The sequence below is a fragment of the Erpetoichthys calabaricus genome, chromosome 15 (genome assembly GCF_900747795.2).
Source record: "Erpetoichthys calabaricus chromosome 15, fErpCal1.3, whole genome shotgun sequence".
In the NCBI taxonomy this organism is placed as follows: Eukaryota; Metazoa; Chordata; class Cladistia; order Polypteriformes; family Polypteridae; genus Erpetoichthys; species Erpetoichthys calabaricus.
In genome coordinates this window covers 27,507,384-27,530,295 of record NC_041408.2, presented here as the reverse complement: position 1 = coordinate 27,530,295, position 22,912 = coordinate 27,507,384, and the positions used below count along the sequence as shown (strand labels likewise).

Sequence of the window (22,912 nt, the reverse complement as noted above, 5' to 3'; positions counted from 1 at the left end):
GCACTGCATCATGCACTTTTATTTGATCGAGCCACAAAAAAGCATTTGCCAGTAATTCTGCAATGTCAGATGCGCTTACATTTGCATTCTGTTTGAAAGTAGCAGCTTTTCCTTCCCAATTTCAGGCATTGCGCGTGCCCTCACTTAATAAGCCACGTCTGCATCAGCCAGCCTCCATCATTTCAGTCACAGAAGAAGTCGATGTCCTGAAGAAAAAAAAAAAGGAATTGGAATGAAAAGCACACACCACACCGAGGAGGCAACGCAGCTTTTAGAGTGCTTAGTACCTGATTACGGCTACTTTATGGATCATGCAGAAGTCAGCGGTACTGCTTTACAGTTTCAAGCACTTGAGTTCAAATCTACACATGTAGATGTTTCCATGAATTTGCCTCCCACATACCAAAGACATGCAGGTGAGGTGTATGGGCAGCTCTAAAACCATCCCGTTGTGAATGAATGCATGAGTATCCTCTCAGATGGGCCGGTGCCTTGTCCAGGCATGGTTTCTGCCTTGTGTCAGCTACTCTTGGCGCTGGCACCGCACAACTCTAAGGCTGCCTCATGCTCTTCAGAAAATTGTGGCAATGCATGTCCGTCAAAGGGATTTCGCAGGACACCAGACTACATCAAGTATGACAACACATTATGAAGCACCAGGCAAACATTGCAAGTACTTGTGGGTTCAGCCTCCTCAAAGTGCCCGCTTACTGAGATGGACACATAACAGATGTCTCAGGACTATTTCTGAAATTGTATGTTGAGGATTACATTTTTCAGGAAATGCATGCAGCACTTGAGCAGATGTATACCACTAAGAGCACCTCCAGTGTCTCCTCTAGGTGAGTAATATGAGCTATTTTGAAAAGAAACATACAAAAAATTCATTTATGTTCCAAAGAACGAACATCTTGCTTAACTGAATAACATGGCCACTTTACTTCATTACTTTCTCCTTTTTTGTTGCCAGTGGCACATTCACACTTTCCACTGATGTAAGAATCTTAGTTATTGTTGAATGTTTCACCTTACTTATTCAAATACAGTGTTCAGGAAGACCTGTAGCCCATCTTAGCAGCTTTAAACTTAAAGCAGGAGATGGCACTGCTACAAGGTGCACTGACTCAGAATGAGATAAAGTGAGTTTGTATTAAATAACATCAGGAGATGAAGCGTCGATCAAAATCAAGGCCAGGTCATAACCAAAAGTCTAACTGATTTGTCATCAAGAATTGAAATGTTAACCAAAAATCAAAGACTTGAATGCCATAAACAAGGTTTCCAGCCAGGAGAAAGTTTCATCACAAGAGTCTCACACCACCACAGTTTTTATCCAGTCTCGGAAACCAGGAAGTGTATGGAGGTGGTTGATGTCCCCTTGACTCCTAGTGACACACGTGGTGTGACCCTGGATGTCACTCATATGGAAGTGCACAAAAATGCGGTATCTGAGGTCAAACAAAATGGCGATGAAGCAAGATGATAAACACTTTTTACTTTCTCAAATCACAACAAAATGAAAAACTAGTTATTTTTGGATTCCTCGATGTTTAATCCCTTTCATAGATGCATACAGTGTGAACGGACATCACAAAATGCCACATTAAATAATACAATGCAGTGCCAACACACGCACACGCTTACACTTATAGTGTCACATCCAGGCCACAAAATCACTATTGGGGCAAATATCCAAGAATGATCAAAAAGACATACATATGAATATGTATAGATATACATATGAAAAATTATTGGTGTGAAAAACAGTGGATTTTCTCTATTAAGGACCAGTGGGGCACAACCTCACCAGATGTGGTTGGTTATTTTGTTAGTTAGCCACACTTCCATCATCTTCAACGCTGCGTCCCCACCAGCTATGAAGCTTCCTCCACTTCTCTCTATCCCGTGCCACTTCTTCCAGGTTTCATCCTCTTGTTCCTCTGTCTCTTGCTTCATCTATTGCCATGTCTTTCCACCTCTTTCTTGACCTTCCTGCTCTTCTCCTTCCTACTGAAATACATCTTATTGGTCTTCTTGAGTCACACATGTGCCTTATGTGTCCTGTCCATCTTATCATTCTCAATACGCTTATTTCACTCAGCTCCATTTGACCAGTCTTTTCTCTCAAATCCTCGTTACTAATCTTATTCCCATAGTTTGTCTCCAGCATCTTTGCACAAACACATCCAATCTTCTCTTAATTGTTTGGCTCATACGAACTGCATTGTAGACTCTTCATTTTATCCGTAGTTTGATGTCTCTGCACCCCCAAAATTCTCTTTCTCTTTTTATACGTTGCGGTTACCATGTCATTTTTAAATTGCCTTTACCTTTTGCTTTACCCTCGGAAATGTGAGTTAATTTCTTGCATTTTTTTATCCATTTTCTTTATCCAGTTTTCCATGACATGCTAAATTCAATTTCTTGTCTAGAAAAAAACAATTTCCTTCTAGAAGATGTGAACTTTTCCTTGAGTCTGGCACTACTGGCCTGTTTTTGGGTTGCATGCGCAGGTCCTTTAGCCATGCAGTGTTCTTCCGTAGCTTTTCTCTGGTGTGCACTTGTGCAGCCTCAGCTTTCCAGTTTTACTTTGGGACTTGAAGTCCAGAGCCCATGTAAGTGACCCATTAGTTGGTTGTTGTAAGTATACTTTTATACATTTTACTTTTATCTTCTACTTCTTCTTTCGGCTGCTCCCGTTAGGGGTTGCCACAGCGGATCATCTTCTTCCATATCTTTCTGTCCTTTGCATCTTGTTTTGTTACACCCATCACCTGCATGTCCTCTCTCACCACATCCATAAACCTTTGCTTAGGCATTCTTCTTTTCCTCTTCCCTGACAGCTCTATCCTTAATATCCTTCTCCCTGTATACCCAGCATCTCTCCTCTGCACATGTCCAAACCAACGCAATCTCGCCTCTCTGACTTTGTCTCCCTACCGTCCAACTTGAATTGACCCTCTAATGTCCTCATTTCTAATCCTGTCCATCCTCATCACACCCATTGCAAATTTTAGCATCTTTAACTCTGCTATCTCCAACTCTGTCTCCTGCTTTCTGGTCAGTGCCACCATCTCCAACCCATATAACATAGCTGGTCTCACTACCGTCCTGTAGACCTTCCCTTTCACTCTTGCTGATACCAGTCTGTCACAAATTACTCCTGACACTCTTCTCCATCCATTCCACCCTGCCTGCACTCTCTTCTTCACCTCTCTTCCACAATTCCCATTACTCTGTACTGTTGATCCCAAGTATTTAAACTCATCCACCTTCACCAACTCTACTCTCTACATCCTCACCATTCCACTGACCTCCCTCTCATTTACACACATGTATTCTGTTTTGTTCCTACTGACCTTCATTCCTCTCCTCTCTAGAGCAAACCTCCACCACTCCAGGGTCTCCTCAACCTGCTCCCTACTATCGCTACAGATCACAATGTCATCAGCAAATACATTTTACTTTTATAAATCAAAATATTTCATTTTGCTGGGGAGGACCGTGTTCAAAGGGTTAGCTGCTACTTTAACTTGCTATTATGTCATCATCTTTCACTTGGTATTCAGGTTCTGTACCTCAAAGTAAAGGTCAGATATTCCTCTTTCAGCTGGTTATGTTGTACAAATATGGTACAGCAGAATAAACAGAAAAATTCTGCTTTTACAAAAAACTGCACTCTGGATATTATTCTTATTTCCATAGGGTTGGATTGAGCTTACAAACTCCATTAAAAGTGTCAGTGAATGTGTCAGAAGTACCCAGAAAAAAACTGCCATGAATTATCTACAAGTAGCACGTCTTTGAAGCAGTACAAAAACAGAATTCTTTCTCTCTGCTTTTACTTTCTCTCTTATCTTTCAGATAAGTATCCATAGCGTAAATAGGCATTGTTGAAGAAACCAATCCCCCCACACCACCCCCTTTGTGAAGCGCAGATCTAACTCTGTCAGAATGTATACAGCTGACAAAGAAATGATACTGGGTATAGTATACAAGATTCAAAAATGCCTTCAAAAACCTTTTGAAACAGGGTATCATCCCTCTCATTTAGTAGATAAGAGTCTGTCCGTCACATTGTGTGCAGGTCAATGAGGACGCTCAAGAGGGCCACTTGGTGCCGTGATGCTGCAATTTGGCCATCCATCCATTTTCCAACCCGTTGAATCCAAACACAGGGTCACGGGGGTCTGCTGGAGCCAATCCCAGTCAACACAGGGCAGGAACCAATCCCGGGCAGGGTGCCAACCCACCACAGGACACACACAAACACACCCACACACCAAGCACACACTAGGGCCAATTTAGAATCGCCAATCCACCTAACCTGCATGTCTTTGGACTGTGGGAGGAAACCGGAGCGCCCGGAGGAAACCCACGCAGACACGGGGAGAACATGCAAACTCCACACAGGGAGGACCCGGGAAGCGAACCCGGGTCTCCTAACTGCGAGGCAGCAGCGCTACCACTGCGCCACCGTGCCGCCCGCAATTTGGCCATCTTTGAGAGAATTAAAAAAAAAAAATGTTGCAACATAGCTTTGGGGTATGCAACATAACATTTTAATGACAAAACACTGTATGTTAATTATAGCAATAAGGAAACAATGATTTTACGCAGTTTTTTTTAATTTCCTTTATTGTTTGGTCCAAAGCAATGGGGCAGAGTAAATCATGATATGAACAGCTATCATTCGCACCAGTCATCAGTCAGACTCAAATGTTGGTTCAATTTCTATGTGTAATGTTTCACACTCACATGTTTGCTCACTGCTATATTATATTTATTTGTACTAAGTGTGGTCTCTCTGTGAAACCTGCCAACAAACCAAACCTCCCTCTTGGAACAATAAAATTAAATTGAATTGAGTTTAATTGAATGAATTATGCTTACTGACTTTTGGTTTACTTGGATCAGCCCAGTTATCTTCTGTTTAATGGTGAGATATCTAATGGTGGCCAAGAGTGGTGACATACAGCCTGTTGGACTTCCATCCATCCATTTTCCAACCCACTGAATCTGAACACAGGGTCAAGGGGGTCTGCTGGAGCCAATCCCAGCCAACACAGGGCACAAGGCAGGAATCAATCCCGGGCAGAGTGCCAACCCACCACAGGACACACACAAACACACACACCAAGCACATACTAGGGCCAATTTAGAATCGCCAATCCACCTAACCTGCATGTCTTTGGACTGTGGGAGGAAACCGGAGCGCCCGGAGGAAACCCACGCAGACACGAGGAGAACATGCAAACTCCACGCAGGCAGGACCCGGGAAGCGAACCCAGGTCTCCCAACTGCAAGGCAGCAGCGCTACCCACTGTGCCACCGTGCCGCCCACTGTTGGACTTTCAGGTAAGAATTTCACTGTACTCTGTAACTCGGACTGCATTAGTTAGTACCACTAGAGGAGAGCCCACTAACTTTTGAGACAAGCAGTCAGGTCCATAAGTATTTGGACAGTGGCACAATTGGCTCAGGCACAATGGATTTAAAATAAAGTAATCATTATGTGATTGAAGTGTTGTCTTGGAGCTTTAATTTTACGGGTTTACCAAAAATATTGTATGAGGCGTTTAGGAATGATAGCCATTTTTCTACATAGTACCCCCTCATTTACAGGGGCTCAAAAATACATGGACATTTGACTGACAAGCTGATCCATATCCTGGTGGGAGCATGTCCCTCATTATTTCATTAAGTATTAGACAGGTGAAAGGTCTGTGTAACTGATTCCAACTGTGGAATTTGCACTTTGAAGCTGTCACTGTGAACTCTTAATATGAGGTCCAAAGAGCTGACCATACAGGTAAAAACAGTCCATCATTTGGCTGAGAAAACAAAACAAATCCTTTAGAGAAAGAGCAGAAATACCAGGAGTGGTCAAATCAACCATCTGGTACATTCTTAAAGAGAAGGAACGCACTGGTGAGCTCAGCAACACCAGAAGGTCTGGAAAACCACAGAAGACAACTGTGCTGGATGATTGTTGAATTCTGTCCTTGGTGAAGTAGAACATTTAGCCAAACCGAGTACACTCTCCAGGAGGTGGGCCTATCATTTCTAAAGTCTACAATCAAGAGAATACTTCATGAAAGTAAAGACAGAGGGTTTGCCACAAAGTGTAAACCACTGAAACACCTCAAGCATAGGGAGGGCAGATTAGACTTTGTCAGAAATCATTTTTAAAACCCTGGTTCAGTTCTGGAACAATTTTCTTTGGACAAAGGAAACAAAGATTGATATAATAACAGAATATTGGAAAGAGAAGAGAAGAGAAGAGTATGGAGAAGAGAAGAAACAGCTCATGATCTGATGAATACCACATCATCTGTGAAACAAGGCAGTGTTATGGTATGTGCATGCATGGCTGCCAATTGAAGTCAGTCACTGGTGTTTATTGATGATATGACTGATGGCAGAAATAGCAGGATGAATTCTGAAGTGTACATGATGACACTGTCTGCTCAGACTCAGCCAAATGCTGCAAAACTGATAGGATGACGCTTCACAGTACAGATGGACAATGAGCCAAAACATACTGTGACAGCAAACCAAGGGCTGTTCAAGGCAAAGTAGTTTGAATGTTCTTCAATGGCCAAGTCCATCAAATGACTTCAACCCAACTGGACAAGCATTTCACTTGCTGAAGACAAAACTGAAGGCAGAAAGTACAACGAACAAACAGAAACTGAAGACAGCCGCAGTAAAGCATCTTGAGGATGGACGCACAACACTTGGCGGTGGCCATGGGTTAAGACTTCGGGCAGTCATTAACTGTAAAGGATCTTCAACCAAATATTGAAAATGATTATTATATTCATGATTATGTTAGTTTGTTCAAATACTTTGAGCCCCTGAAAAACGGGGGACCACATATAAGAGTGGCTGTCTTTTTTTTTTTTTTAATTTTATTGATTTTATTAAAATCAAACTAGCAAAATACCCGCGCTTCGCAGCGGAGAAGTAGTGTGTTAAAGAGTTTATGTAAACATATATATACTGTATATATATTCACGGCATTCGTAGTCTGAATCACAATCTGATTGTATGGGTGGTTACCTACCAGGTAACGCTTATGGTTGGCCAGCAAGTCAGCTAACATCCGCCACGGTGCCTTCAGTTGTGAGAAGCAGATCATAGAATGGTTGAAAATAGTTTACTGTCAAATAATGCAAAGAGTACGCGACATGTGTTTCGCCCTAATTCTTGGCTCATCAGGCGTACACACTCACTGCACTCCCTTACGGGAATCGAACCTCGGACGTCAGCGCTAGAGGGGCTTCGCAGCGGTGAAGTATTGCTTTTAAATTTGAATTAAGAAGAAAAGAAAACCTTTTTAAATTGAGGGAAAATATACCAATAACAATTTGTTAAGGATCTGTTTTTTTGTGAAGCTGCCTTTACACAGCCTGTCCTCTGTTTTATAAACGAACGCCATATAAGGCCGTCCTTTCTCCTTGCTTAGCGGTTCTGTATTGTTTTATTGTTCGTTTATTACAATTGTTATAGTTCTCTTTGTATACCACGTTGTCAGTTCAGCACTCCGGTTGTAATATGACCAAGTCGTGCAAGCTTACTGTTGAGAATGCAACGTATAGTTGTACAGGAGAAAAGCAATCTTGCCAAACTTAATTTAAACTTACGGTTTACATCGTGCTTTGCTTCCGCCTTAGCTGCACTTATGAATATGCTTGTGTTCGTCACTCGCTCGCTTCTTATTGTTTCGCTGCCTTCTCAATTGTGTAATGAATGTTTTCTTCAGCGCTCTTTGGGGCTCTTCCTTGTTTTCTACGTACTGCGTTCACAGTCAGTTCATGTGATTACGTGGGAGGCGTGATGACGCGATACGCAACCCCACCTCCCACGGCCAGCGAGCTGCAGTCCATTACAGCATATGGACAAAAAAGAGGTTCCAGTTATGACCGTAACGCTTTGAATTTCGAAATGAAACCTGTCTAACTTTTGTAAGTAAGCTGTAAGGAATGAGCCTGCCAAATTTCAGCCTTCCACCTACACGGGAAGTTGGAGAATTAGTGATGAGTGAGTGAGTGAGTGAGTGAGTGAGTGAGTGAGTGAGTGAGTGAGTGAGTGAGTGAGTGAGTGAGTGAGTGAGTGAGTGAGTGAGTGAGTGAGTGAGGGCTTTGCCTTTTATTAGTATAGATAACATTCCATACCAATACAGTAACTCAAGTTTTACAAAAAAAAAAACAAAAAGGTTCAAAACAAATCAACCCCCACCCCTGAGAAAGACAGCATGGCTAACATAGTAAAACTTTATGCTAGTAAAAATAAGTAAATAGATAAATTAATAAATGAATAAAGATAAATAGAGTAAAAGAGGGGAGAGAATCTGCTTCCTCAATTTAAAAGCTTATTCTAAAATGTTATTGATTAGATCCTGCCAGGTTTTGAAAAAGTTCTGCACAGATCCTTTACCTTTAAGTGTGAATTTGATTTTTTCCAGTTTCTGATCATTTATAACATCAATTACCCACTGACTTAGAATAGGAGAGTTAGGATTCTTCACGTTGAGCAAGAAAAGTCTATGTGCCAGTAGTGTAGTAAAGGCAATCACAGTTTGTTTGTCCTTCTCCACTTTAAGCCCCTCTGTGAGCCCACCAAACACAGCTGTTTGTGGGTTAGGAGGGATTGTGACTCCAAGGCTGTCTGATAGGCATTTAAAAATTTTGGACCAAAATGATATTAATTTGGTGCAGGTCCAGAACATGTGACCTAATGAGGCCAGAACATGATTGCAGGGTTCGCAGGTTGGATCTTGTGCTGGAAACATTTTGGACAATTTTAAGGGAGAGAGATTTGCTCGATATATAATTCTGAGTTGAATAATTCTAAGCTTTGCGCATATGGAGCTCGAGTGAATTCTGTGCATTGCTACTTTCCACTCCTTTTCTGAGATGTTGAGTGAGAGATCCTTTTGCCACTGTCCTCTGGTCTCTGATCTTTGAGAAGGAGGGACTGTAAAATGTTTTTATATATTATAAAAATGCTGTCTGAGTCCTCAAGACTGATCAATATTTTTTCCAGCATAGAGGTAGGTGGGAGGTAAGGACAATTGGGCAGGTTCTGTTTAACAGAGTTTCTGATTTGAAGGTAGTGAAAAAAATGCGTTGCTGGAAAGTTAAATTTGGAATGTAATTGTTCGAAGAATGAAAAGACGTTGTCTATGTACAGATCTCTGAGTGATTTAATCCTGAATGTTTTCCAGATATTAAAAACTGCATACGTTTGAGAGGGTGGAAAAAGGTGGTTCTCGTGCAGAGGTGCCACAGATAAAAGCTTCTCTGTCTTAAAATGCTTCTTACATTGGTTCCACATGAAGCACAATTGGGTTATTAGTATATTAGCAATGACTTGTACTTATTGGGGTACAAAGCAGGGAATATAAAGAAGTACTGCAGGATTTTATTTCCATAGTGGACCAAGCCTTTGTATGTTCATCCATTTGTGTCCAGCTTTTTTTAGATTGTATGTTTGCTGCCCAGTAATAAAATTGAAAGTTAGGTAGAACCATGCCACCTTCTGCCTTACGTGTTTGTAAGGTCGCTCTTTGGATATGTGGATGTTTTGAATTCCAAATAAATTAGGTTATGGTTGAATCTAATTTTTTTTTTTAATTGTTCCTGCCTTGCGCCCTGTGTTGGCTGGGATTGGCTCCAGCAGGCCCCCGTGACCCTGTGTTAGGATATAACGGGTTGGATAATGGATGGATGGATTGATGGATGGATGGAAAGATCTATTGATATATATTGGAATGTTTTGAAATAAAAAGGGAAGCTTAGGAAGGATATTCATCTTAACAAAGTTAATTCTTCCAGCTAGAGTGAGATGAAGGGTTGACCATCTATGCAAGTCCTGCTTAATTTTTTCCATACAGACACAGAAATTTTGTTGATAGAGAGCTTTATGCCTACTTGTGATGTTTACCTCTAGGTATTTAAACTGATCTGCAATGATAAAAGGGAAGGTGTCCAATCTAATATTGTGTGTTTGAGAATTCACTGGAAAGAGCACAATTATTCAAATTGATTCTGAGACCAGAAATTCCTATAGTGCTGTTAGGACTGCAGGCACAGTATTTTGTGGGTCTGATATATACAGCACCATATCATCTGCATATAGAGAAACTTTCTGTTCCAGTCCTTCTTTGATTAGACAGACAGACAGACAGACAGACAGACAGACAGACAGACAGACAGACAGACAGACAGACAGACAGACAGACAGACAGATAGATAGATAGATAGATAGATAGATAGATAGATAGATAGATAGATAGATAGATAGATAGATAGATAGATAGATAGATACTTAATCCCAAGGGGAAATTCACATACTCCAGCAGCAGCATACTGATAAAGAACAATAATCCCCTTTATCTCATAAGTATTTCGACAGTGAACTGCCAGTGGCTCAATAGTGACTGCAAATAGCAGTGGTGACAAGAGATATCCTTGTCTGGTACCACATTCCAGTTTAAAGTAGTCTGAATTAATGTTGCTAATACAAACTGGAGCTTCTACATTGGTATACAGTAGTTTGATCCATGCACAAATGTTCTGGCCAAACCCAAATTTCTCCAATGTAGCGAAGAGGTAGTTCCATTTGACCATATCAAATGCTTTTTCTGCACCCAAAATGGCTGTCTTTTCTAAACAACTCATGCAATATTTTTGTTAAACCCCTTGAATTAAAGCTGAAAGTCTACACATTTCAATCACATCTTGATTGCTTTGTTTCAAATCCATTGTGGTGGCGCACAAAGCCAAAATAATGAAAACTGTATCACTGTCCAAATGCTTATGGACCTGACTGTATCTGTGGATCACAGAAGGAAGTCCTCACAAACATGAGAAGAACGAGCAAACCGCATTTTGAAAGGGCCAAAGGCCCCATCAAACTAAGTCACAAGTGTCATGATGGAGCAAGCTACACCCTGCACTTATTTCTACTACAGTATATTTGTGTAAGGGTGCTCCAAAACCATGAAACAAATGCCATTTATCCACTATGTTTTAGCTCTTCCATCCTGACAAACTAATAGAAGTTTATCTGTTGTCAAAGTTCTTAGAGGTGTGTTTTTAATAATACCAACATTTACCTTGTCAGTGAGGAAACATCTGGCAAGAGCTGCCTCAAAGACCAGAAAGAAGGAAATCATTTTAGCATGTCCGCAGTTTGTCACGCTACTTACTGTTGTTGGAATTTCAACATTTTCTTTCTTGAAAACATTAGTCTCCGTGACTAGGTTGCTTGGAAAAAAACCAATGACCCCCATCTGCTCCACTAAACGTTCACTGTAAACCTGTCAAAGAGAAAACATGATAAAGAAGCATGACTTCACTTTATGGGTTTGAACTTTGGAAACCTGGAGGCAGAATCATTCCAGAATTAATTGTAAATGTTTTCTGAAAGGAAAATGAGACAAACATTGTAAAACAACGGGATAATCAGGAGCAGATCCCTACTTTCCTTTGATCCTCCTGTTGGCAATTTTCATCGCTCCTTGCATTTATTTTGTTCTCCGTCACAAGCTCTTCTTCTACTTGTGTTCTGTTTCTCTCTCCTTTATAATCATGGCAGTTCACATTTCCACCTCTGGTTTGGGTTCACATGGCCAAGGGTGGCACACTAGGAAATCCCACCTGAGCATGAGTTTGAAAAAGGGTTAATAAAGCCTGGATGCCCATTCAGATAGACAAATGGAAAGGTTTAGAATTCAAAATATGACTAATTATGAAGCTTATAAGAAGGGATCCTTCAGGGCCAGCTTAACAATACAGATGGGAGCCTTGAGTGCAACACTGTGACATGGCCATGAGGAAACAGTATGGACCTGTGGAGTGATACCATGCAACTGTACCCATAACACACTGACCTGATCATAAAGCCCCTCTTAATACTGTGCTCATGAAGTGGCCTGTACGGTAAGTCACCTGGGTTGCAGTTGTGGCAGGCCTAGGACTGGTAATCCTAACCCTGACAAAGCCTAACATGCAAAACTGTTGAAGAAAAGAAGTGTTGAGAGTCAAATTCATCCTGAGTTGGCCTCCACGATCTGCATGTGGATGAGCACACACAAGTGAATCACAAGCGATATGACAGCATCAACACACAGATGGCCATGGATGCAAACTGCTATGTGATAGCCAGCATATTACCCTGAAGACAGGCGGGGCAAGATGGATGATTGACAGTTAAATGTCACAGTGTATTCCACACTTCTCTGAAGCATTCACATTAAACCAGGAAGGTTCAAGGAGGCAGGCAGAGACTCCAGAGGCTTTACTTACAGTAAATAGAGCCTCAAAGAGGATAAATGCGGGATCCTGGAGACAGACATGGTACGCACCTCTGAAAGATGATGGAAATGAGAAAAAGCACAAGGATCACCGTGGTGAACGGAAAGTTGATTCTTCTGGAAGTACAGCTGAGACCATACATTGTTAAATAAATGTGCCCGTTATCATTCGGTGTGTCTAAGTGCCTCAGTTTTGCTATCTCTGTACTTCTTAACAATGTTGCTCTTGTGAAGTGGCCAGTTCAATGCATGAATAATTCATGAGTGTGGCACAAAATGTTTTGCACAAAACCTTTGAATATTATTATTATTATTAATTATTGTTATTATTGAGCACACAGCATGAAGTTATAGGAAAGAGAAGTGGAAGCTCGGTTAAGAAGGGAGGTGATGATTAGTGAGCAGAAGTATGGTTTCATGCCAAGAAAGAGCACCACAGATGCAATGTTTGCTCTGAGGGTGTTGATGGAGAAGTATAGAGAAGGCCAGAAGGAGTTTCATTGCGTCTTTGTGGACCTGGAGAAAGCATATGACAGGGTGCCTCGAGAGGAGCTGTGGTATTGTATGAGGAAGTCGGGAGTGGCAGAGAAGTACATAAGAGTTGTACAGGATATGTATGAGGGAAATGTGACAGTGGTGAGGTCTGCGGTAGGAGTGACGAATGCATTCAAAGTGGAGGTGGGATTACATCAGGGATTGGCTCTGAGCCCTTTCTTATTTGCAATGGTGATGGACAGGTTGACAGACGAGATTAGACAGGAGTCCCCGTGGACTATGATGTTTGCTGATGATACTGTGATCTGTAGCGATAGTAGGGAGCAGGTTGAGGAGACCCAGGAGAGGTGGAGATATGCTCTGGATAGGGGAGGAATGAAGGTCAGTAGGAACAAGACAGAATACATGTGTGTGAATGAGAGGGAGGTCAGTGGAAAGGCGAGGATGCAGGGAGTAGAGTTGGCGAAGGTGAATGAGTTTAAATACTTGGGATCAACAGTACAGAGTAATGGGGATTGTAGAAGAGAGGTGAAAAAGAGAGTGCAGGCAGGGTGGAATGGGTGGAGAAGAGTGTCAGGAGTGATGTGTGACAGACGGGTATCAGCAAGAGTGAAAGGGAAGGTCTACAGGATGGTAGTGAGACCAGCTATGTTATATGGGTTGGAGAAGGTGGCACTGACCAGAAAGCAGGAAACAGAGCTGGAGGTGGCAGAGTTAACAATGCTAAGATTTGCATTGGGAGTGACGAGGATGGCTAGGATTAGAATGAGTACATTAGGGGGTCAGCTCAAGTTGGACGGTTGGGAGACAAAGTCAGAGAGGTGAGATTGCGTTGGTTTGGACATGTGCAGAGGAGAGATGATGAGTATATTGGGAGAAGGATGCTAAGAATAGAGCTGCCAGGGAAGAGGAAAAGAGGAAGGCCTAAGAGAAGGTTTATGGATGTGCTGAGAGAGGACATACAGGTGGTGGGTGTAAGAGAACAAGATGCAGAAGACAGGACGATATGGAAGAAGACAATCCACTGTGGCAACCACTAACGGGAGCAGCCAAAAGAAGAAGAAGAAGAATTGTTATTATTGCCTTCTAAGGGTAGCTCTTTGTGACAAAGCCTTAGCATTTGTATCTAAAAACTACAAAGCATTAGCATGGTTTCCAATGACACTACAAAACACCTTCATCAGTGCCGTTTTGTGTCTCGAGGTGATGTCATTCATTCTCAAATGTGATCTCCTACTCTTCCCTGGTAGTGAGTGCAGGGCGCTTCATAACTACTTCTCATGTCCTAGTCTTATCCTCCCCAGACTTTTAGTCCAATTCCTAGGAGTTATTCTGAGACACCTGATAACCCTAACCCTAACCCAAACCCTGGTCTAGTTAAGAAATTGTACAACAAATCTACAGGACTGCCTGTTCCAAGCCAAAGTCATTAACAGCAGTCTGTTTACCTACAGTGTGCTCTTCTGAAAATTCCCATGACGGCCCACCAGACCACTGCCCTCACCCGGTGCCTAATCTATTATTTTAGAAAGAGAGGTTTGTGGGCTGGGAATGTGTCTACAGTTAACCACCCTGCTGGTCTGATTTTGTGACAGAAATTAAGTTGATTTCTCTTGGGATACATATACAGTAAGTGATTTTGATGGCAAGATGTATTTCATTGTTTTGATCGCATTCAGGAGTGGCATTGTGGTACAGTGGTGTCAAAGCTTCAGAGTCGCCTTTTCAAGAGCTATATTTATGGAATGTTTAATGAGTTATTGGAAAGAATGTTTACATATAAATTCATTTTTTTATTATTACATACTGTGCCAAAAGATGAATGCAATGTAATTATTTTCATGTATTATTCTTTCATTCTCTAACCTGTGCATCCGGTTCAGGGTTACAGAGTAGTGTATTATTTATTTTTATGTCAAAGGGGGGGGTCAAAGGTCACACACACACATTCACACACACAAAGACAGCTTGTTTGCCTCAGCAGAGCACTTGCTGGGTGATGAAGAGAAAGAAATGAACAAACACACACAAGCACACATGGATCTGTAAAGGTCGACATGCGCGGAGGCATTAGGAAGCCACCACCCCGGTAACAATCTGTCTGTCTATGCACCTTGTTTACTTCATTTGACCCACTGTGCTTAGTCTAAACTGAAATGTAACTGAGGTTGTTCACTTCATTTAATTTTCAGTTCATTTGACTCTAAATTTATCTGCGTGCATAATAAATATAATATAAGTGAATGTACCTCTCTGTATATTATTACACAGTATTGGTTGTATTGTATTGTCAAATCGGCCGTTGAGTGATTTCCTGCTGTGTCACTATTGTGAAATTTGCATTGAAGTGCCATATGCACCATTCTGTACAGTCTGGACCCCCTCCAGTTTGCCTAACACTGCAACAGGTCCACTGAGGATGCCATCTCCATAACATTTCACACCACCCTGTCTCATCTGGAGAACAAGAACTGTTATGCTAGGCTGCTGTTTGTGGACTACAGCTCTGCATTTAACACAGTCATTCCATCCCAGCTCATCGCTAAACTCCTGTATCTGGGGCTTAGCTCTCCACTGTGCAACTGGGTACTGGACTTCCTCATCGGCAGACCTCAGCAAGTGCGTATTGGTGGAAAAACCTCCTCCATCATCACCATCAACACTGGCACCCCGCAGGGTAGCGTACTGAGCCCCCAGCTTTACTCTCTCTACACCCATGACTGCGTAGCTAAGTACAGCTCTAACACCATCCTCAAGTTTGCTGACGATACCACTGTAATAGGTCTGATCAGCGAGGACGATGAGATGGCCTGCAGGGAGGAGGTCAGACTCCTGGCAGAATGGTGTCAGGACAACAACCTCACCCTCAACATTAGCAAAACTAAGGAGATAATTGTGGATTTCCGCAAACAGGCAACAGAGCACAGCCCCATCTACATCGGAGGTGAGGCTGTGGAGCAGGTCAGCAGCTTTAGATTCCTCGGAGTCACCCTCACTGCTGACCTTAAATGGGCAAGTCACACTTTGGCAGTAGTCAAGAAAGCCCAACAACACCTCTACTTCCTCAGGAGACTAAGTCTCAGATGTCCCCCACAACCCTGTGCAGATTCTACAGGTGTACTGTGGAATCCATCTTGACAGGATGCATCACATCCTGGTACAGCAACTGCTCAGTTCAGGACTGTGGAGCTCTGCAGCAGGTAGTGAACACAGTACAGCAGATCACAGGCTCCCTGCGATCCATGACATCCACACTACACGCTGTCTCAGGAAAATGAACCGTATCAGGCGGGACCCCAGCCACCCTGCACTGTCACTTTTCACCCTTCTCCCATCTGGGAAGCGACTAAAGTCCATTTGGACGAGCACCACCAGGTTCAGGAACAGTTTCTACCCAACTGCAATCAGACTCATGAACAATCAGTAACCTTGTGTCACCTCCACTGCTACGTGCACATATACTTCTGCCACTGTCTCTATTTATTCCTAGGATTCTGGTTTTATTTATTTACTTATTTATATTCATTTATTTATTGTGTGTTTTTTTGTCTATGTTCACTGTCTTTGGGGGCACATGCAAGCAAGCATTTCATTGTACATGGTACTTGTACTTGTACCAGTGGCGTAGCGTAGTGGGGGCGGCATGGACGACCCGCCCCGGGCGGCACTTTTAGGGGGCGGCAAAATTTCACAATAAATAATAATAATGTCTTGTAAAAATTTGAACCATACCTAAATAAGGGGGCGGCGGAATTTTCCTCCGCCCCGGGCGGGTGACACCCACGCTACGCTATTGACTTGTACACATGACAATAAAGAATTCAATTGAATTTTTGGTGTTTTTTTTTTTCTTTTTAATACTTTTGTTTTTTTTTTAGTTTAAAAGTAGCATCTTGGTACAGTACAACCTGAGCACAGTTTTAATTACAGGGCAGCGATTGAATCCCAGGCCATGTCACTACCTGCGTTCAGTTTGCATATTTTTCTTGTTTCTTTTTTTTATTTGAAATGCTCTGAATTTCCTCCCACATCCCAAAGATGTGCATTTTAAATGGTCTGCTATTCAAAAACAGGCCCTGTGCGAGTGTCCAGGACCACTAACCACTGGTGATAGTGAAGCTACCATCTCGTTCATGAGCCTCTCACATATTTGGCATTGTGCAATACCACTAAATTACTTTACCACCTTCTTTTCACTTTTTGTTTTGGGGTCATTATGAAGTGTGTAGGTTCCCATTTTAACTACGGGTTAGTAGCTGCAATGCATTGTACGTCGCAGATAAACACGAACAGACACTGGAGACGCATTTCAATGACAATTTATAGAAACGCACATTAAATGGGGGTTTTTGAGAAAACTATTGGTCATTGTCAGGCCGTGTGTAAACTTGGTAAACAAACAAAAATGCTAGAGGAATTCATTGATAAATATAACAGGCTGTATTCCTAACATCTTATCTGAATGCAGCCCCCCGAAGTCTGCCTTACTCCTAATTAACCCTGAACAAAATTTTCAAAGTTCTTCATTTTACTGTGGAGGTCAAGAATTCATTCAATGGCTGCACTCAGGGCCATCTTAGACAGCATCGCAGGCCACTGGGCAAAGTACTGCACTGGTGCCCCTGGTTTGATAGCAAAACTGAAACATACATAGGCATCAGAAACATAATGGGCCCCCGGCCAGTGCCCATTGTGCCCGTACGTTAAGACAGCCCTTTTTTATTTGAGTGCACTCAAGGCAAGACTACAGTATATTTAAAAAAAAAATTGCGTTATTCATTCAGAGCAATTTCATTTTTGTCATGTTGGACAAACAATGAGAACTATCTATGATCCATCAATGAACTCATCTTTATAATAGCTGGGTGTTACGGTGGCGCAGTCTTTAGCTTGGCTGACTCAGAGAATTCCTGGCCCTGTCTCTGACCATTTACAGTTTACACCTTCTCCCAATGTATGCATGGACTTTTTCTGAGAAGTCCAGGATTTGTAAGAATTGAATTTGAACCCTGGTCCAGTGTGCACCTGGCATGTGTCTGAGTCTCATATCCTTCTGAACTTATGCTTAAAAGCTGACGCTGTTATTTTATTATTCACTATGATAAATACATTTCTTGTTATTTTATATAACCCCTTAAGAGAAAATGTTATATTTTATGGCATAATCATTTTTCTATATTTTCACTGAGTACTAAGTTTCCTGTTTTGTACCCAGAGAGAGGAGAGGTTAGGAGCAGGCGCTGATACAGCACATTGCTGCACCCACCATATGACAAACCAACTCAGGATCCCAGATTAGGACCCAAGTGCAGCCATGTGGCAGGTGACACCTCAGCACCACACTAGTTCAAATGGAATGGAACCAGTGAGAGGCTTTTTATGGTGGCCGGTGTGCCAAATCTGCCACCAACCCGCAGGTTGGAAGGCCCTCATGCAGGGCTGAATGCAGATTAACATCATACCCAGGACGGAGCAATTGCAGGTTAAGGGCCTTGCTCACGGTCACAACAAAGTAGAGTCACGTCTGGCATTTGCGGGATTCGAACCACCAACTTTCCGATTGCCACTTCATATCCCTAGCCTCAGAGCCACCACTCCACCGAATCATAAAGAAGTAGGTCTTTGTCTTATTGTTCAAAACCAAATAAACCTGTAGGGGAACTCGCACGTCTCCAAAACTAAGAATAAAAATAAGATTTAAAAAGTAATTTAAGCTATCAACATTTGCCATGTCCCATTAGCAACTTGGTGTAACCAATCATGTTAAAAGTTTTCTGATTATGTAATGAATTCCTTTTTTGAGTAGTGACCTAATCCATGAATTGTATAAATATTGCGCAGAGGACACTTTTTTCTTTGTAACATGTTGCTAATAAGATACGCACTAATAAGATAAAGAATAATGATTGACGCTTTCTCCTGCCTGTGTTTTATTGTTTAAATTGGGACCTTCCAGTAGTGGGGTGTCTGTATGTAAATTTTCAAGGACATGCGGAGAGGTGACTCTAATTTGGTCTCTTGGGAGTGTGGACGGGTCCCATTCAAAGCTGATTCCTGCTGTTAAGAGCAGTGATGGTTCCAACCTGGAAGATGTAGCAAATGAACAGTTGTGTGCTCAGTGTGGAGCCTCAGGATGACATGCATACAGTGCATCCGAAAAGTATTCACAGCGCATCACTTTTTCCACATTTTGTTATGTTACAGCCTTATTCCAAAATGGATTAAATTCATTTTTTTCCTCAGAATTCTACACACAACACCCCATAATGACAACGTGAAAAAAGTTTACTTGAGATTTTTACAAATTTATTAAAAATAAAAAAACTGAGAAATCCCATGTACATAAGTATTCACAGACTTTGCTCAATACTTTGTCGATGCACCTTTGGCAGCAATTACAGCCTCAAGTCTTTTTGAATATGATGCCACAAGCTTGGCACACCTATCCTTGGCCAGTTTCACCCATTCCTCTTTGCAGCACCTCTCAAGCTCCATCAGGTTGGATGGGAAGCGTCGGTGCACAGCCATTTTAAGATCTCTCCAGAGATGTTCAATCTGATTCAAGTCTGGGCTCTGGCTGGGCCACTCAAGGACATTCACAGAGTTGTCCTGAAGCCACTCCTTTGATATCTTGGCTGTGTGCTTAGGGTCGTTGTCCTGCTGAAAGATGAACCGTTGCCCCAGTCTGACGTCAAGAGCGCTCTGAAGCAGGTTTTCATCCAGGATGTCTCTGTACATTGCTGCAGTCATCTTTCCCTTTATCCTGACTAGTCTCCCAGTCCCTGCCACTGAAAAACATCCCCACAGCATGATGCTGCCACCACCATGCTTCACTGTAGAGATGGTATTGGCCTGGTGATGAGCGGTGCCTGGTTTCCTCCAAACGTGACGCCTGGCATTCACACCAAAGAGTTCAATCTTTGTCTCATCAGACCAGAGAATTTTGTTTCTCATGGTCTGAGAATCCTTCAGGTGCCTTTTGGCAAACTCCAGGCGGGCTGCCATGTGCTTTTTACTAAGGAGTGGCTTCCGTCTGGCCACTCTACCATACAGGCCTGATTGGTGGATTGCTGCAGAGATGGTTGTCCTTCTGGAAGGTTCTCCTCTCTCCACAGAGGACCTCTGGAGCTCTGACAGAGTGACCATCGGGTTCTTGGTCACCTCCCTGACTAAGGCCCTTCTCCCCCAATCGCTCAGTTTAGATGGCCGGCCAGCTCTAGGAAGAGTCCTGGTGGTTTCGAACTTCTTCCACTTACGGATGATGGAGGCCACTGTGCTCATTGGGACCTTCAAAGCAGCAGAAATTTTTCTGTAACCTTCCCCAGATTTGTGCCTCGAGACAATCCTGTCTTGGGGGTCTACAGACAATTCCTTTGACTTCATGCTTGGTTTGTGCTCTGACATGAACTGTCAACTGGGGGACCTTCTATAGACAGGTGTGTGCCTTTCCAAAAAATGTCCAAACAACTGAATTTACCACAGATGGACTCCAATTAAGCTGCAGAAATATCTCAAGGATGATCAGGAGAAACAGAATGCACCTGAGTTCAATTTCGAGCTTCATGGCAAAGGCTGTGAATACTTATGTACATGTGCTTTCTCAGTTTTATTATTTTTAATAAATTTGCAAAAACCTCAAGTAAACTTTTTTCACGTTGTCATTATGGGGTGTTGTGTGTAGAATTCGGAGGAAAAAATGAATTGAATCCATTTTGGAATAAGGCTGTAACATAACAAAATGTGGAAAAAGTGATGCGCTGGGAATACTTTCCGGATGCACTGTATGCTTGTGTGACAAGCAGCTTCTCGAATGTCCTTTCCAAAATGCCCAAGTCCTACACTGAGGCATGAGTGTAGTCTCTTGTTGGTTGGGTTCTACAGCCAACAGAGACATGGAGAACAACAACAACAATTGATTTCTTGTAAAGCTCAAACATCACTTAAGAAATGCTTCAGTGGGCTTTAACAGACCCCCAGCCATGACTCTCTTAGAAGACAAGACAAATCTCCCAAAAAAGAACAAGTGTACAACCCTGACGAGGGCTACAAACGAGAACTTGAATCCCTAAGAGTTGAGTGCTGCACATGTTACATGGTCAGCAAAAAGAGTACCACAAAATAACAACAATAAACTCTGAGGCGAATTGAAAAATTGAAATTGAAGATGAAAAAGTTGTGAGTGCCTGCATTTCTGTGGCTGCATTAGAATATTCTTACCATTGCAACAAGTGACAGATCAAAAAGTGGACTTACACTTCCCAACCAGTACTCTCCAGCCCCTTCATCAGGAAGCAGCTTGGCGTACACATAGATGAGCTGATCACTCCTGAAGTTTATGAACCTGCAGTCAGGAGCAGTGAAGTCCTCTTTAGCTTGAGCCAGTGAGATGGTGTCTGAAACAAGAGAAACAAGAGGTTCATGAGCTGCAAATCAGAAGTAAAGCCACCACACAAAGTCATCGGGGAAGAGACAAGCCAGGCGCTTTATTCTCAACGTTCACTCAAAAAGTGACAAAGCACAGCACCTGCCGCCGTCGGTTTGGTCATTGCCTTACTTTTCTCGCTGCCTGCTTATGCTAATGTTAAGTTTGAAACTTGTCGTTCAACTCACAGGAACATTCTTCATCTGCGCAAAGCTTTTTGTTTGACAACTTCTCCATAAAAATCCCACTTGTGGCTTGAAATAAAATCCCAACGAGAAAAAGTGAGCCGAGGAGCTGTGCCATGGTGTGCTGCATTCCTGTAAAACAAGGCTTCTTTTGAGCGAAACACTCTGCCAGCCGCTCACAGTCATCTGAGCTGACATCTGGATAAACATGTCTAACCAATCAGTTCCACACCGAACGCCCACTGCTTCCCCGAAACAAAAAAAAAAAATCCAAAGATCCATAACTCAAAATGGACATAAACAAGCACCCCCTAGTCAGCAGCGCTGAAGCTGGTCTCACTTCAAAGCCCCCCATTCGAGCCTCACTCAAATATTTCTTCCTGATGTTTGATATTTGGCATTATGGACTTCTCCCCAACTTAGTGAGCTTTGTTTCAATGTCACTTGGAATTTTCCCCTGCAGTGGGCATTTTTGTTCTTGATTAAAAAGATTTACTTCTTCAGCGATATTCAAATCACGCTAATCAAAGTTCTCTTTGAAGAATGGCCATCAGGCTTCAGGACACGTCATATAAAATGAATGAAAGCTTCAGTGCCGACACAGCAGTGAGGTGTACAAGATAATTAGAGTTAAACAACAACAACTGATTTCTTGTAAAGCTCAAACTCACGCAAGGAATGCCTCAGTGGGCTTTAACAGGCCCAGTTTTTTGACAGCCCCCCAGCCTAAGAAGACAAGAAAAAAATCTCCAAAAAAAAATGGAAAAAATCTGGGGAAAAAGAATTTAAAGAGGGACCCCTTTCCAGCTAGGTTGGGCGTACAATGGGTGTCAAACAATGGGGTAAAAACAACACACAAAACAGATCTCGATGGCCAGTCTGTCATGGCCACCTCACAACAGTACAAACTACTTTGCTCTTGCACAGAGCACCTCACCAAGTGAAGGCACAGCCCACCGTGACAACTCTCAAGACAAAATGCAAGAATAAATCACACCACTCACTAAATACGAGGTTTGTCTGGGTTCCGCGGGAAATTTTATCGTTTGTCGAGTGTCAGCCTGTCAAAACCTGTTCTGCTGTGTAGAGGGATTATTCAAGTGGTTGCATGTTTTTGTTCAGATGTTTTGCTCCCTCTCTTCTTTCAGAATGAACACGAGAAGCAAACAATCATTTGACGAGATCTTGGCTTTACAAAGAAATGTGCCCGATGGGTTCCAAGGCTGCTGACTGTGGAACAAAAGCAAGCTCGCGTGGAATGGTGCAGGTTTTTCCTTGACAAGTTCAACAATGGCCAATCAAGGACTTTCAAGATGATCACCACTGGAGACGAGACCTGGATCTACAATTTGGACCTTGAAACGAAGAGCCAGAGCATGGTTTGGTCGAAAAAAGGGGCGCCGCCACCACTCAAAGCTCGGCGAATCCGCTCGGTGAAACGCACCATGTTTGCCATCTTTTTCAACATTGATGGCATTGTCGCGT

General features: G+C 42.5%; 1 protein-coding gene across 1 annotated transcript; it reads right to left on the bottom strand.

The window, feature by feature from the left end:
* Positions 1-4: 4 nt before the first annotated feature.
* Positions 5-21,636, bottom strand: LOC114665786 (otoraplin-like). The gene is made up of 4 exons (XM_028820405.2): positions 21,431-21,636; positions 21,074-21,213; positions 11,219-11,329; positions 5-206 (listed from the first exon to the last, which is right to left on the bottom strand). Exons 1-4 carry the CDS (start codon positions 21,555-21,557, stop codon positions 183-185), a joined length of 402 nt encoding a protein of 133 aa, XP_028676238.1. The 5' UTR covers positions 21,558-21,636; the 3' UTR covers positions 5-182.
* Positions 21,637-22,912: the final 1,276 nt, after the last annotated feature.

Bases quoted from the DNA above. Each gene is read 5' to 3' on its own strand.
- LOC114665786 (XM_028820405.2), bottom strand. From the start codon at position 21,557: ATGCAGCACACCATGGCACAGCTCCTCGGCTCACTTTTTCTCGTTGGG. The intron at 11,330-21,073 runs GTAAGTCCACTT...TCTCTTTGACAG, and splicing joins GAGAGTACTGGTTGGGAAGT to GTTTACAGTGAACGTTTAGT. The intron at 207-11,218 runs GTAAGTAGCGTG...TTTTTTCTTCAG, and splicing joins ATGTTGAAATTCCAACAACA to GACATCGACTTCTTCTGTGA.